Source organism: Lactuca virosa, chromosome 1, assembly GCF_052849685.1.
Source record: "Lactuca virosa cultivar CGN04683 chromosome 1, Lactuca_virosa_CGN04683_v6, whole genome shotgun sequence".
Classification (NCBI taxonomy): domain Eukaryota; kingdom Viridiplantae; phylum Streptophyta; class Magnoliopsida; order Asterales; family Asteraceae; genus Lactuca; species Lactuca virosa.
The window spans coordinates 117,336,538-117,354,086 of NC_136426.1; the positions used below are offsets into that span (position 1 = coordinate 117,336,538).

Consider the following 17,549-nt stretch of genomic DNA (forward strand, 5'->3'; position numbering starts at 1 on the left):
ATAACCCCACACTCAAAAAAGGCTTTATTATCTAGCACGACAACCACCCGTGGGTTAGTTGTGGTGGTGGGTGCAGTCATGGGCAGTCTTAGGTACTTGATGGTGTACCCCCCTTTGATTTTTCCTGGTACAGTGTATGCAGTTGATGGAGTGTTGGAAGTTTGCATTTCGGGTGTTTACCTGTGTACTGTCCTGGAGGTGTGGAGGTTGCAGTTGGGGTTGGGACTGGACTGAAGGCGTATGCCCTAGTAGTTACCTATTTCTTGCTTGGAGCTTGTTTGGAGGTACCCTTAAATCCGCTTCCGGACTTGCATTCGTTTTCTCCAGACTTTGGAAGGTTAGCACTTTCGACCAAAGTGCCTCATCTTTTCTCTTGGTCGGTTAAGTTGTATGCTAACCTTTTAGCACTATCATACGTCGTTGGTCGAGATGTCGTGACCAACCCTTGGATGGGTTGAACCAATCCCCATATGTATCTTTCAAACTTCTTCTACTTTGGATTCATGAAGCTTGGACAAAGGGTCGCGAGATCATTGAACCTATTGGTGTAGGTCGAGATATCGATGTTGTTTATTTTCATGTTCCATAACTCTTACTCTAATCTCCACATTTCCTCCCGAGGAAAATATTCCTCAATGACCATTTGCTTAAGTTGCTCCCAAGATAAGGCATTAGCATTGGCAAGGACCATGGTCTTGACGTGGCTGTTCCACCAAGACATGTCCGTATCCGCAAAAGTGCAAGCGGCAAACTTCACCTTGCTTCAAGGCTATGACGAGGTGCGAAGCGAAGCAAGGGTCCCATTTCTCCTGCAGTTTCGGAAGTTGGCTTCCTTTACCGAGGTTAGTTAGTTTTCTAGGATTTGCATCCGGGTTAGCTAGGTTTCGTCGTAAACCTAATTGGTTACTTCCAATTACATAAATCAATAGTTCAAACCGCACTCAAAGCCTCAGCACAAGAGCTGATTTCGAAAACAGACTCGGTCTTTTCAATCCATCTGGTGAGGCCTACGACTCCTTTGTTCCCGTAGAACTTTTTAGGCTTGCAGTTTATAAATTCCTTGTAGGTTCATGCTCTTGGAGCACCTTGATTGTTTCCTTGGTAGCTTTCTCCTCCTGCTCCTATTCCATATTTTATGTGGCGATTGTTTCCAAATGTCGCCAGAGCATTAGCTATTCGCTGCTCTACCATGGCTTCAATGGTTTTGTGGCCCATAGGTGGGTTACTTTGGGCAGACTAGACATCATGCTCTTCTTGGAAACCTTGGCTGGTTCTAGTGAGTCTTGGGGTGCCATTTCTTAATTCATAAAGTTAATTTCGTGACGTGAGTTATTTGTTCGTATTTGTAAGGTAGCGCCCTCATGGATATGATTATGTCGTGGTGTGTTAGTGTTAGCGTTAAATGAAGCAGTAAAGTAATAACATAACAACATAGATTTCATATAACCATATATAATATGCCTCATAATATCTTACAACGTGACCACCAAAAGGAGTGGTTATACTAAGAAAAGATATGCAGTTACAAAATAAACAAGTATGTTTAGTGAGCTTTTCTAGTATACTAACCCAAAAGTATAAACATGTCTATCTTAGCCATCGTGCTAGGGAAAAACCTAATATCCACAGTACACAATCAAAAGTGTCATCAACTGAACCAGCTATCTATAAACATAATCTATCCAAACATCAGAAAATGCAATCCTCAACTCTGCTCTCTCTACCTGAAGCTCCAACCTGTCGGTGTGACTGACCACCTCCTCCAATAACTGATGAAGAAATTAAGCCTTATCCTTCGCTTCTTATAACTAGTCATGAGTAAGTAGGGTCCTCATCTCCATCACATCCCTCTCCTCTTCAAGATACTATACCCGCTCTGTCAGTTGCCCTAGGGTCATCCTCAAAAGAAAGAGCTCGGAGTCCATCGCTCCTATGTGATCCGAGTGATGGGAAGTTCATGGTACGAGGAAATAGAAAGCCTACTCGATAAAAGTATATGGGGGTAGGGGTAAGTGCGGTAGGGGACTCCCCTACCTCGAAACGTGAACCGATAATCTCCTCGTGTGTCCAATCTCTAGTATGGGGCATCAATGTGTAGTATCCATATGATTTCTTTGTTGGCAGTGGGGATGCTGGTGGGGATGCTGCTCTCTTTCAAGAGGGGATAGTAGCAGTCTTTCTCGGGGTTTGTTTCATGCGAGTACCAGTAGTATGGGCTTTGAAATATCGATGCTCTCTTTCGGTACCTGTTCGGCTGACTGCCGAGTAGCGAGTACTCAGGAGTACTCGGGGAGTACTCGGATTCGGTAACTCATGTAGAAATATTTTTAGGGAAATTATATACGTCAAAATCATAAGTTAAAATCATAAGTTTATTGAAATATATAAAAAATTAGATACATGTCAATACACAAAAACTGAAAAACACATAGTGGTCTCACTTCGTGAATAACTACTGAAAATTTAAGATGTATATGTAGTAATAATCACTTGTGTGTGTATTAAATAATAAATCATTAAGTATATTATACATATTAATCATCGAGTTGACCAAGTTTTACAACACTTATCAGTTCAGTAAGTGGCCGATCGGGGAGTACTTGGGATTCTATAACTCGCCTCGGTAAAGGGCCGAGTAGTGAGTACTCGGAGGAGTAATCGGCCAACTCGGCGAGTTTTACAACACTGGTAATAGATAATACCCGTAACTCCTGAGTCTTCCTACTATGTCGTAAGTCACGAATAGTGGTTCTGAAACCAGTAATCCTCGAGTGTAGATGTCGTTAATCCAAAAATCCTCAGACGTAAAAGCCTCTAAAATAAATCCATGCGTGTAGAATCCTTGAAACTAAGCATACAATCCATAAGTCCTCAATCGTTTAGATTGACAACCACCGTATCCGAGTTTGGTTGTGCGTCGGTCGGACCATACTAAAACTTAGTTGCGCATTCTAGGTCTAGTTGTGGTACAGGCGTTGTACTATACCAACTCTAAATATGGTTTTAGACCTAAATTCTTGAGTTGTGATTTCGTGGATTCGTTTTTGTAGGTAGTAGATATATTTTTGTGAGCGTATTTATATCGCTCTATATTTTTTTAAATCTTTGTTAGGTTGTGTACATTTTATTAATTTGTGGGGTTTTGTACTCCAAGACTATCAAGTAAGGATCAACCAGGTGAGAAGTATCGGAGGGTAGGTCCATTTTAGCATATATCCGTTCTTAAATCCAACAACCAAGTGATAGTTCAAACTAGTAACCTCTCCCGTAAGCAGTCAAGAAGTAGTATGATTAATATTAATACCTTTTAATTTATTAGGCTTAAAGGGTTAAGACTAGTTAGAGTTTAGCCCGAGATTATAGTTGTATTCCCTAAGGAATTACTAGTTCGCTATAATCTGATTCTCTAATACCAAACTATCACACCGTCGATCGGCGGCGAAAACGTCGGGTTGTGCGATGTTAGGATGTTGGATTTAAGGCCACAAACATACATTGAATAATACATTGATATATTAAAGAACATCATTATTTATTCATAAAATAAAATATATCACAAAGCTGTTCGAGGTACAAATAGGTCACTACTATCTTAGGTTGTTTCCTAGTAGTAGTCTAAGATAGTTAGTTTTAGTTTAACAATGTTACAATGAGTTCTTATAATCGAGCTATAAATGTTGAGTGTTCCCCAAAAACTACGACGCTTCATCGGACGTCACAAATGTGTTTAAAAAGTTATGACTGCCTCAACTTGCTGTTAGGTTGTAGCTAGCAACCACAAGTGGGAGTTTTAATCCCTTCTAGATCTATACATATCTTTCCCGATCACTTAATATTTAACGATTATAGGCTGGGGACTAGCTGAAAGTCTTTCAGCGTGTTGATGAATCGTGTCTCATCTAAATCTTGTTGTGGGGGCCTCCCCTGGCCGATTGTGTTGTTATTCTTTTCGTATATATATATATATATATATATATATATATATATATATATATATATATATATATATATATATATATATATAATTAGCGTGTTTTGCGTAGCTGAGTTTTCGGGCAGATTAACCACTTGCTACTAAGCTTTACCAAAAGGGATAACGAGTAGAGTATTGGCGTTTCCTGGCAACTGGCCAGTGTAACAACTAAATATGATATTTTATGTTAGTATGAATCAATATAACAGCTAGGCATAATATTTACTTTTAACAGGGTTTCAACCAACATAATATCATCCTAATGGTATAAGCATAATTATCTAACTGATCTAATACAATTAGTAATAACTATGTAATGTTTGCATTTTAACATGTATTCCGCTCGAAAAGGTTTAGAAAATGGGGCCGTGAACTCACTTGCAGTGTAACACCAAGTTCCGGGTATGTTTCTTTTAAGTAAATTAATATTTTTGGATGTTGGATTTCTGGTGGCCATAGCTTGGTGATGGAGTCCCACGGCGTGGCCAAGGCCAAAGTTATGTGGGAACTAAGCTAGCGCCACAGCGTGGCATCTATTCAGCATGGTGTGGCCGCTGTTTAATGGCAAACCCTAATCCGGGGTTTGAGCCCCTATTAAAGATAATGTGATAGTTAAGGTTGCCCACCCTAAGTCTCAATCACTCTCCCTCAGTTTCCAAGAGTTAACCCTAGCCTTCATTGCTAACCTTTGAGTTTTTGTGTGTTTGGTGGTTTTTTATAGAAGAAGAAGGCACCCTTGGGCTTTGTTTCAGCAAACAACTTTTCCTATCACTCTTATGCATAATTTATGGACTCCTGTAAGTCCTCAAGATCCAATATTTATGTTACTTGTCTCTAGATCTAGCCCTTTTCTCCCTTAATCTTCATAGTGTGAGAGTTTGAAAGGTTTAATCTCAAAAAGTTGGCAACTTTATGGATCCATATGGTCATTATAGTTTCATTTGTTCAAGATCTGAGGATATATGCAGTTTTTGGTCCCATGCTCAAGATTGAGTTCCTTTTTGCCATGTTTTTGACCTAAAATGGAAGGGACATGCATTGGACATGCATGTCAATAAAGCTATGAATTTTATGGCGTAGTAGGTGTAGGAAACCATTCTGGAAACTTTGGGTGAGCAACTCTAGAGATTGTGTACTTAATGAGTAACTTTATGCATTTAGTCACCTTTATGGAATTAGGGTTTGGGATCTTGACTTATTGAGGTGCCTTAATGGATAAATTTGGAAACTTTATCCATCAAGTCCATTGAGAGGACCATATCTGAGCTTTTTATCTCTTAGAGTTGTAGGAAAATGTCTTAATGGATTAAGCTGTCCAGACCAGTCCCCACGATGTGGCCTTAGGTTGCCACGGTGTGGCGAATGGATAGGAACGCATTTGCTTTGTCGTTTAGCATCCACGGCGTGGCCTAGGATGGCCATGGTGTGGCAACCAGTTGGAGGTTGACCTTTGACTTTTGACCGTTGACCATTAACTTTGACCAAGTTTGACTTTAGGTCATTTGGGGTATTTTGAATTGTAGATTGAGTCTAGATCCTTGTTTATGGCATAGGTGATCCATAGAGACAGTGTTCGTAGCAGTGATCAATTTAGCTATCTTTTAGTTTGGGAGGTGAGTCTTCCTCACTATACTCGTGGTTTGAAGGTACCAACGTCGGCCCACTAGATTGTGTTATGTATCCTTGTATATAGGATGTGCTATGCTATGGTAGCCTAATAGATTGGCAGAATTGTATGGTTACCTGTATTTGCTGATTATGGTTTATTTGTTGCATATGTCGACATATTAGTGGTTGGGTTGAGGTGGGAGACCAACCAACCCTGGATAGGTGGGTTAAGGTGGTACTACTTTGTGTGGTAGACCAACAAACCAAAGATGGTTGAGTTGAGGCTATAAGCCAACAAACTCTGGACGTTTGGGTTGAAACCATGGGCCAACAAACCCTATTTGCATATATTGTACTTGTTAGTATTGTGTGGGGTATTTTGAGAAACTCACTAAGCTTTGACTTATAGTTTGATTGTTATGGTTTCAAGTACATATGAGGATATGGGCAAGGCGAAGGCGTGATTGTGCACATCTTTCTCGATATTTACTTCATCTATGGTTTTGGGATACTCTTATTATGATTATAAAATTTTGGAAACTATGACTTGAATAATTTATGGATTTTGATATCGTTTTAAAAATGAAACTTTTTTCATGATTTTTGGAATGTTACAAGTTGGTATCAGAGCCCTGGTTTGAGAGAATTGGATGAACATTCATGTGATTCTAGACTCAAACTAAGGATCTGTAAAATGATTTTTTTCAAATTAACTCTTATTAATGTACAGAAAGGATGTGATCTGTACAGTCAGCCAGAGCCAAGGAAAGTATTCCCCAAAATAGCCACATTTTTTTGTGTATAGATGCTATGATAGAATTGCATGCTTGTTGGTAGGCTAGGGATCTTCAGGAATTGAATGAATTATGATGCCTGATAGCCTAACAAAATTTCTTATATGCTAGATGGAATTGAGATCATTACTGTGGTTGTTTAGTGTGTGCACCATAGTTGTATATAACTAAGATTTATAGCCTGAGAATGTTTGATTTACCCTTATTTCCCATTTCTTCTCTGGTTGTGCACTTAGGGTAGAATCAAGTATTCGACTATCTATGGAATCCAACGTTATGTATGATTAGCATGCACGAGTGGCTGCAGGGTTGGTGGAAGTTTCATGAGTGAGTGTGGTTGTAGTAGACCAGCGTGAGGAAGGGTTAGCCACTTTTAGAAGAGTATGTGTGGGATGTATGTGTATCCTAGATGTTGGGCTTTATGGTCGAGTGGTCTGTGATGACCACTTGGGACAAATACGGGTAGGTGTGGAAGGTAGTATGGGCCCGTACTACTGGAAGCAAAGGACCCGTACGCATATCAAGAAAATCACGAGCCCTGTGGGTTTCGTAATTCCGTAATGATGTAATAGTATGAATTGTGGCTTTTCTGATGTATTCTGGTTTGTTTTTCAGTATGTCGATCACTAGAAATTCAAGATAAGGAGCTGGCAGCTCGCCGAGGCCAGGATTGACTGATGATGAGATTCATGAGATGATCACCACTCAGGTGATCATGGATGTTACGGGAAATCCCGAAGGTTTTTAGGTCTATTAAGACCGCCATGATCGAGATGTTTGACGAGCGCTATGTTGCCGTCATTGAGGCTACTGCTGCAACAGCCACTACATCTGTTGCTACTGCGAGAGTTTATGGGAGATGGTCATTTCAATACCAGGACTTCAGTAACATGAAGCCACCAGAGTTTGAAGGGGTCAAGGACCCGATTGTTGATATGAGGTGGTTATCTGATGTGGAGGGATGTTTCTTCACTTTATCGTGTCCAGAGGACCATAAGGTTAGGTGCGCCGTAAACCTTCTTCGTTTGAGGGAGAAGGACTGGTGGAAGCTGGTGACTTGTGCTTATTCTCCTGCAGAGAAAGCCACCGTGACTTGGGAGTAGTTTTCTGACATGTTCCGTGCCGAGTATGTTCCACTGGTGGAGAGGGAGAGGTTAGCCCAGGAGTATCTATCGTTGATGTAGATGATAGAGTCGGTGACAAAGATCACCATGATGTTTACTGAGAGAGCTCTTTTCTACCCCGAGTATGCTACCTCAAAGTAGGTCCAGCTATCTCGTTACTTGAGCATGCTCAAGACGGAGATCCGTGAGTTCGTATCGATGCAGTGGCATAACTCTCTCTCCGAGTTGCAGTCTTTCGCTCGGAGGAGGGAGATTGAGATTGAGACCCAGACTAAAGAGAAGAGGCAGACCCCGGTTCAGACACAACCATTAGCGAAGCAGTTCAAACTAGCTGGTTCACGACCCGGAGGGCAGAAGGTCAACATTTTTGGCAAGTGCGGAAAGGTTCATGAGGGTGCATGTCGATCAACGACTGGGTTTCACAATTATAGCAGGCATGGCCATTTTGCGAGGGAGTGTGGTCAACCGTAGCAGGCCCCATCGGCAGGAGCTCGTATTTGATATCATTATGATTAGGTGGGCCATGTAAAAGGCCCAATTTCCTTTACTTGTTGCTAGGCCCATGGAGGAACCGACTCCATCGACTCTTCGGATCACAGTTGGACACCAGGGGAGAGCAGAGGCCCTAAAGGCAAGGGCCATGCTTTTCAGCTCACAGCAGAAGAGGCCAGGGTGGCACCTGACATCGTTACTGGCATGTATTCATTTATTTTTGTTGTTAATTATTTCATGTATACTTATACTTGTATATCTGATAGGTACCTTCTTAGTGAACTCTTTGTATCCCAGTCCTTTAGTAGAGATTTTGTTATGCCTATTAGGGAGTTGGAGTGTCTGTTGTGAGTGTCTATCGCCAACGAACACGGGGTTGCGGCTTCGAGTGTTTTTTAGGTATATACTTTGGAGATATTTGGGGTGTCATACCTGATTGACTTGATTCCCATCCTTATAGGGGATATGTGCGTGATAGTGGGGATGGACTGCTTAAGCAGATTTGGTGCCATGATTGATTGCGAGAGGCAACAGGTTATAGTTTGAACCCCAAAAGGGGGAAGGGGAGAACTAACTGTTTATAGCGAGGGTACCAAGGTTGGTTCAACCATTTGTTATGCTGACAGGACTCGACAGTATCTACAACATGGGTGTTTAGTTTACCTCGGGTATGTGGTTGACACTCGAGAAGAGAGGAGAGTTTCACTTTTAGATGTGCCAGTGGTCATAGAGTTTACAAATGTATTTTCGGAGGATTTACCTGGTGCGCCTTCCGTGAGGCAGGTGGCGTTCTTGATCTATATGATCCCCGATGTGGCACCGATTGCCAAGGTTTCGTATCATCTCGGACCACCCGAGATGCAGGAGTTGTCCTCTCAGCTTCATGAGCTGTTGGGCAAGCAGTTTATCAGACCTGGCAGTTCACCCTGGGGAGCACCGATTCTGCTTGAGAAGAAGAAGGATGGGTCTCATTGTATGTGCATAGACTATCAGGAATTAAACAAGTTGACAGTGAAGAATCATTAACCACTCCCTAGGATTGATGATCTCTTCGATCAGTTCCAGGGTACATCTTGGTTCTCCAAGATTGATATCTGGTCGGGTTACCATCAGATGAGAGTCAGGAAGGAGGAAATGGAGAAAACAGTGTTACAAACTCGTTATGATCATTACGAGTTGGTGGTGATGACGCTTAGGCTCACCAACCCGCCTGCAACATTCATGAATTTGATGAACCGGGTATGCAGGCCGATTCTTGATCGGCCAGTTATTGTTTTCATTGATGATATTCTGGTCGACTCCAAGACTAGGGAGCAACATGAGGAGCATCTTCGAGAGTTATTGGGACTATTAAGACAGGAGAGGCTTTATGCCAAGTTATCCAAGTGTGAGCTTTGGTTACCAGAGGTCCAGTTTCTGGGACGCCTCCTCAATCAGGATGTAATTCTGGTCGATCCGGCCAAGATTGAGGCGGTGATGCAGTGGGATGTCTCGAAGTCCCCGTTTGAGATTTGGAGTTTTCTGGGATTTGCTGGTTATTATCAGAGATTTATTCAGGATTTTTCTAATATTGATGTTCCTCTGACCTGCGTGACGAAGAAGAGTGTAGATTTCCATTGGGGGCCTGAGCAGTAGGCTGCGTTTGAGAATCTACGGAGGAAGTTATGTGAGGCCCCGGTATTAACCCTCCTAGAGGGTGTTAAGGATTTTGTAGTATTTTGTTATGTGTCTATCACAGGTTTAGGGGCGGTTCTCATGCAGAGAAGTAGAGTCATTGCTTATGCATCCAGGCAGTTGAAGCCTCATGAGGTTAGGTATCCGAATCAAAATTTAGAGTTGGAGGCAGTGGTGTTTGCCCTCAAGATTTGGCGACATTATCTCTATGGGATTCTATGTACCATCTACACGAATCACAAAAGTTTAAGATATCTTATGGATCAGCCAAACTGAACATAAGGTAGCGCATATGGCTTGACGTAGTGAATGACTATGATTGCGAGATTCTCTATCATCCGGGGAAGGCCAATGTGGTCGTTGATGCCTTAAGCCGCAAGGCGGCTAGTACTCCTGCTCGAGAACATTGTTTGAGGATGGCCATCGACTCCCCACTTTAGGATTTGATCAGAGAGGCTTAGGACAAGGGACTCAAGAAGGAAAATTAGAAGCAAGAGAGGATCATGGGTGAGATTAACAGGTTTTCTACCGATAGTCATGAACTTTTGAACCGATGCGGTAGGGTATGAGTCTATATTTCTGGAGGGGTTCGACAGATAGTATTGGAGGAGGCTCATAAGTCCAGGTTCTCGATTCACTCTGCAGCCACAAAGATGTATCGAGACTTGAGACTTAGTTACTTGTGGCCATGCATGAAAATGGAGATTGCATTATACGTGGAAAGATTCTTGACCTGTACGATGGTCAAGGTAGAGCACCAGAGGCCGCATGGCAAGTTGCAGCCCTTGGAAGTTACCATGTGGAAATGGGAACAGATCATTATAGATTTCATCACCAAGTAGTCGAGGGCAACCTAGGGATTTGATGCGATTTGGGTTATTGTAGATCAGTTGACCAAGAGTGCGCATTTTCTCGCTATTTGGGAGAGTTATTCAGCTGAGAAGTTGGTCGACGTGTATTTGCGCGAGATAGTTACTCGCCACGGTGTACCGCTCTCTATTGTATCTGACTGTGATGTTCGGTTTACTTCCCTGTTTTGGCAGAATTTTCACGAGGAGCTGGGTACTAGACTGTATGTTAGCATTTGTAATGTTCTATTTAATTTATAGAGTTCAATGCATTGTAGGAAAAAAGTGATAAAGTTTTATAAAATATAGAAAAATGATATGGAAATCCGTTGAACTCTATGAATTTAATGCATTGTGGATGTCCTTATTGTTTTTATAATAATTATCGATTTATTATAATATTCATAATTTTTTACTTATATATAAAAATATTATATTTAATGACCTACCCCTAAAATCAATGGACTATCCTTGCCGAGTCATGTGTATATTAGTTGTCATATTACCTTAACTTTGTTAGTTATATGTTGGGTATGATGTTACTATGTTTTCAATCTTAATTGCCCATTCTTGACATACATGTTGAGGTAGCTAGGAGTCTAGGACACTTCCACGAAGGTTGGTAGAGTTTATTGATGATATAGCTATGGAAGACTCTTATTTGTATGCGTATTAGAGGTTGGTGATTGAAGTAACACCCATGTATGCTACTTAGAGCATCCACAATGCAAGTAATATAAGAGTTGAATGAGGTGATGACTAGGATCGAATAAGAGTTGAATGGAGTGTGTGTGATGACATAGAGTAGAGTTGAATGAATGAGTTAAACGGTTCAATAGAAGTAATAAAGTGGTGATTATGATTGAATATGTGTTTAATGGGTTGTGGGTAGTGTTGGATAGATGTTTAATGGATGATGTGACAATACATTGAACCCTATAGAGTTCAATGGATTGTGGATGCCCTTATTGTACCTTGTAGTTATTAGGAAGGGACGGTTCAACCAATTCGGAGGCTCTAAGCAAACAAAAAAATTTGGGCCCCTCAAGTAAGCAAACAGTTTAGAACTTAAGAACTTTAGTTTTATAAACTAGTGCTTTTACCACCAAGCCAAGCTTCAACTTGTCTTTGTAACCCAAGAAATACCTATATATACATATATAATAGAATAAACTTTAAAATTAGGGGCCTTTTAGAATTGGGGGCCCTAAGCCCTTGCTTAGTTTTGCGAAGGGTAGAGCCCCTTTTATTAGTCCATCTCCAAGGGGAGTTGAATAGAGAGTTGAATGGTGAGTTGAATCCTATTAAACTCAAAATCCTCATTGTGGGTGAATTACACGACATTCAATAGAATGTAGATTTCAATCTCCATTGAACTATACACACACTCTCTCTCTCCTCACACACACACATATAATCAATAGAATGTCCATGTGTCAATTCATTGAATTTATATGAGAGTGTAGAGTTTAATGATAAATTATATAATGAGTGATATATATATATATATATATATATATATATATATATATATATATATATATATGTCACTCCATTAAACTCATATGAGCTGAATGTATTGGAGATGACCTTACGAATGCAAGTGGTGGAAGTTCGAGATGTGGATTATATTGTTGAGCCTTTGCTAAATATTGTGATATCTTTTAATGTTTAAAGAAATATTAAAGATCTCAACTATTATCGACGAATTATACAAATTAGTTAGAACAAAGCTAATTAATTAGAGCAACACAACTATTGATCATCTTTTTTTATTTAACTATATAGCTAAATATATAAAATAACGTTTTTAATTCAGAAAACTCATGTCTATTTTCTAAAAGTCAACTTTCCAAATCTTCTGAATGTCTATAAATACTCTCTCACACCTCCCAATAAGCACACCTACAGCTTACAGTTTCTTAGCTTATCGTATATACAGATCCCTTTTCTTTACGGTTCTAATTCCCCATATTTTTGGAGTTCAAAAACCAACAATGGCTTCCCCTGCAACTGTCCCGGAGCATCAAGAAGTCATATCCATCGACAATGACAACACCACCACCTCTCCTCAGCGGACCTTCGCTCTGCCTGTAGATTCAGAAAACAAAGCCACAAAGATGAAAGTCTTCTCCGTAGCACAACCCCACATGCGAGCCTTCCATCTCTCATGGCTTTCCTTCTGCACTTGCGTTATCTCCACCTTCGCCGCCGCCCCACTTGTTCCCATCATCCGTGACAACCTCAACCTCACCCGCTCTGACATCTCAAATGCTGGAATCGCCTCCGTCTCCGGCAGCATCCTCTCACGCCTCGCCATGGGAGTGATCTGCGACCTTGTGGGTCCCAGGTACGGTTGTTCGGTGATCAACATCCTTGCTGCCCCGGTGGTTTTCAGCGTCTGCTTTGTGTCAGACGCTGGTGGTTACGTAGCGGTGAGGTTCATGATTGGGTTCTCACTCGCGACGTTCGTTTCCTGTCAGTATTGGACGAGTGTGATGTTCAATGGGAAGATTATTGGGGTGGTGAACGGTGTTTCTGCCGGGTGGGGTGATCTCGGAGGTGGGCTTACTCAGCTCCTCATGCCGGTGCTCTTCCATGTGATCACAGGGATGCTCGGAACTACGCCGTTTACGGCGTGGAGAATCGCTTTCTTTATTCCTGGATGGTTTCATTTGATTGCTGGAGCTCTTGTATTGGCTTATGGCCAAGACTTGCCTGATGGTAACTTTGCTCAGATTTATAAGGAGGGTCGGGTTGCAAAAGATAAATTCTCCAAGGTGACATGACTAATTAATCTGTTAACACTTTACAATCTTAATATCATATCAATTGATCTTAATATTATCAATATACGCTATATTTCAAGAAAACTAATTATTAAAGCAATATACGTGTCAAACTTTACAGAATACCATCAAACAATATTAACGACACGTATTTCTTCTAATTCACCCAATGACTTATATTTTCTATAATTACTGCAGGTATTCCGAAATGCAATCTCGAATTATAGGACGTGGATCTTTTTCTTGATCTACGGATATTCTATGGGCATACAGTTGTGCTTGAATAATGTCATCTCTGAATACTTCTACGATAGGTAATTAAATAATCATGATATTCAGTTACTTTTCTCATCACAAATTCTTCGTAAAATCTTTAATTATGATCACTAGCTAACAAACGACTACATTGTTCTAATGTTAAATAGGTTTAGTTTAAAGCTTCACACAGCCGGAGTTGTGGCAGCCAGTTTCGGGATTGCTAACTTCTTTACACGTCCGTTTGGTGGATATGCTTCTGACCTATCGGCTCGAAAATTCGGAATGAGAGGCAGATTATGGACATTATGGATAACACAAACCCTAGGAGGCGTTTTCTGTATATGGTTAGGTCTATCCAACTCTCTACCCATCGCCATCTTGTCGATGATGCTTATGGCCATGGGAGCACAAGCAGCTTGTGGAGCAACTTACGGCATCATTCCCTTTGTTTCCCGACGCTCTCTCGGCATTCTATCTGGTTTAACCGGAGCCGGTGGCAACGTTGGTGGTGGTTTGACACAGCTAATATTTTTCTCCGGTGTAAGATTTTCCACAGCATGGGGGTTAACATGGATGGGAGTGATGACAGTGGTTTTAACGATTCCGGTGGCTTTTATCCATTTCCCACAATGGGGGAGCATGTTTTTTCCGGCGTCTAAGAACGAGAAGTACAATGAAGAGTATTACTATAGCTTGGAGTACAGTGAGGAGGAGAGAGAAAAGGGTTTGCACATCGGAAGCATGAAGTTCGCCGAGAACAGCCGGGCGGAGCGTGGGAAGAGATCGGTGGTTGCGCTTGCCCAAACCCCGCCGAATACCACGCCAAACAACCACGTTTAAAGGGATCTCGGAGAAATAAATAAAGAAAGCAAGGGTTAAGTAAAGAAGAAGACAAAATAATTATATAAAAAGTGGACATTTCAGCATGAGTCACACCGTGGTGGTATAAGCAGACGTACATATATATTATGCCGTACTTGTCGGAGCCTTTGCTTATCCGTAAATTTCTCTGAATTTTGTATAATATTTGTTTTGATTGTATTAGTAAAGTAATTTTTTTTATATATATCAATACATTGTTACAATAATGAATAGTACGTTTTCTTTTTGAAAAATGTTATGAACCTATAAGGGTATCTTTGATTTTATTGGTGTCAAATAGAAGTAAAGGCATAAATATAGGTTGGACGTACATAATGGGTTCATTAAGTGCCTTGAACTTGCCTTAATATGTTGTCTTGATTTAGTTGATTTTTCTCAATTATTTTCCTGTTTTGTGCGACCTCTCTAGCATCTTGTTAGGAGGTTGAGTGTTTTAAGAATATTATGTAGTTCTAAAAAAACTCTAATAATTTGACTAAAATGGTGTAAAAGATATATTCTAACTTGGAGCTAGGTTGAGTGTTTTAAGAATATTATGTAGTTCTAAAAAAACTCTAATAATTTGATTAAAATGGTGTAAAAGATCTATTCTAAACTTTAAATTATATCTCTAACTTATTACATCATTTTAACACAAAATATAATATTCTAGGTATATCATTTGGTGGAGCCAAGCTAAAAGTAAAAAGATAGCACAAAAAAAATTCGCTTAAAATACTCGATTAACACTAATTGTCACATTTTGTTCTAAAAATTTGATTTTATCTGCTAGCCACTATTAGGAGATCTCACATGGCTAGGTAATTCTGATGTGGCAGCATCTTCAAAAAAAATTTAGAAAAATAAGGACCAAGCATGGATCGAACTCATGCATTTTCCATGCATGTACATGTGTTTGCTGCTGAGACATAGACATAATTCATTATTAACACCTAATATGCATTTATTTTACACCAAAACAGTATATACTATGTTAATAAAATGAAGTAAAAATTTAAAGCAAGAATCGAACTTGCGCCTACTATATATTAGGAAAACTTGTACACCATTTCACTAAAGGAATACACTTGATTCTAATTAAGCTTGATTTTATTTATAATATATATATAGGGTAGCACCATAATATAAAAACATTAAAAAAAATTTATGTTTTTAGACGAAATTTGAGAGGTCTGACTACCCTTGCACCCATGTGAATCCGCCTATGTCTAATATAATTATGTTGCATTAATTTTATAAATAATATTATAAGAAAAAAAATAATATATTTTTAGTTGTGTTTTATTAGATTTATAGACTATAATATATGTGTTTTATGTGTTTTATGCAAATATGAGTTAAGTAAATATATAACCTATAGAAAAGTGGGCTAATCCAACCAATTTTGATTGTACAATGGAAAGTGCCACCGGTTTATCTCTCCAACGAGTCAAATTGGCCGAAGGTGTGCGTTCATGAGCCCATACTAAAGTTTCAATCAATTCCTACCAATATCCATGCCAAGAAATTAAAAACATAAATCCAGTAGCCCAAACCAGATGTCCAAATAAAAACATCCATGCCCAGACTGATAAACTATTCATACCAAAAGGGTTATATCCATTAATAAGTTGTGAAGAGTTTACATGTTTTTATATTATGGAAATATATTGATAAACTGAAAACTGAAGTATCTATTTGTGTTAATGAAGCTATAACATTATTTGGTGTTAATGAATACAATATCATTAAATTTGGTCACCAACATCAAATATTTGATGTTTGGGTTAGGACTTAGGACAACTTATTCGTTTTAATGTTGGATTAGTGATAGCTCTTAACGGATCAAAAGAAACTCAAGGGAAATACTAAAAGGAGAAAAAAGATCTCCCTTTTTATCTAAAAAACATATATTATCCAAAAGTAATATATAAAAGGACTCAAAAGAACATCCTAGAAAACGGACTCAAAAGAACATACTACGAGAAACGAAAAATTGCACTAGTTACGTATCTTGGGGCCAAGAAGACCTCGATGAAATGATCAAAGTTGTGATTTTTTGTTAAATGTTTTGATGTTGTCATCATTTTCATGGGTGGATCAAGTCTTTGCCAAGATGCGCATTTCATAAATGACTAAACTTCAATTACAAAAACTAAAAGCCCCCTCGTGAAAAAACTAGAAAAACCAAATGATTTATTTTACTTCTCATAAGATGTCAAAAAAATACAAAACAAAACTTTCATTCTTTTTTATTCATAACCAATGAAGTGAAGATCTCTAATTTTTATGTCGCGATTCTTTTACTTCAAAAACAAATTAAGAAACTTTTTTATAATAATAATAATAACTTAGTTCAGTTTTACATGTAGTATTTATATAATTATAAAGTACCTTTCATTATGAGCAATATAATTAGCTAGGAATCTTCTTAATTGTGCATTAACTATGATAAATATTATTTGATGTTCCCCAATTTTTCTTATTGCATATTTCTAATATCAATCAATTAAATGAACTTTATTTTGTTTCTTAATATTTTTATACAAAATACCATTCTCTATTACTTTAATTATTTTTTACTTTAACTATATTTTATTATTATTTTGTTATGAATTATATGATATTCACCCCTTACTAGTCGATATCTGTATTTACAAACTAATCATATCTTTAAGCCATTTGAAAAAAATCAATTTTTCTTAAACTAGCCGACTTATCCTAAGCACTACATTCTAGACCCGAATTTGACCGGGTCATAGACATGGCGAATAGTATACCACCAAAGATCCGACCATAGTCTTTTTTTATGATCAGTGAGCCTTAAACTTAGCAGCTTTACCTCGGAAAAGCTTCACGCTTATCATCCCCAACCCTTCTCCCTCTCTCTCCATTACTTGTTTGCATCATTGGCGTCATCCGTTACGATAACTACTACACGCATGGAAAATGGGTAACAAACAAAAACAAAAGGGTGAAGTGAATCCAAGCCTCATCCACATAATAGGGATATTCTAGGTTACACCAACAACATACCTCCTAGGATTAACACCCATATGTAGCACCTTTGGTTCCATATTTACAAACTTGGAAACAACATTAACAACTCAACCCACACCCATGACTAA

The 17,549-nt window shown here is 39.1% G+C and overlaps 1 protein-coding gene across 1 annotated transcript; it reads left to right on the plus strand.

Moving 5' to 3' along the window:
• The first annotated feature begins 12,457 nt into the window (after nucleotides 1-12,457).
• On the plus strand, nucleotides 12,458-14,513 carry LOC145106308 (high affinity nitrate transporter 2.6-like). Its single transcript, XM_079043320.1, has 3 exons — nucleotides 12,458-13,293; nucleotides 13,501-13,616; nucleotides 13,728-14,513. Exons 1-3 carry the CDS (start codon nucleotides 12,511-12,513, stop codon nucleotides 14,398-14,400), a joined length of 1,572 nt encoding a protein of 523 aa, XP_078899446.1. The 5' UTR covers nucleotides 12,458-12,510; the 3' UTR covers nucleotides 14,401-14,513.
• Nucleotides 14,514-17,549: the final 3,036 nt, after the last annotated feature.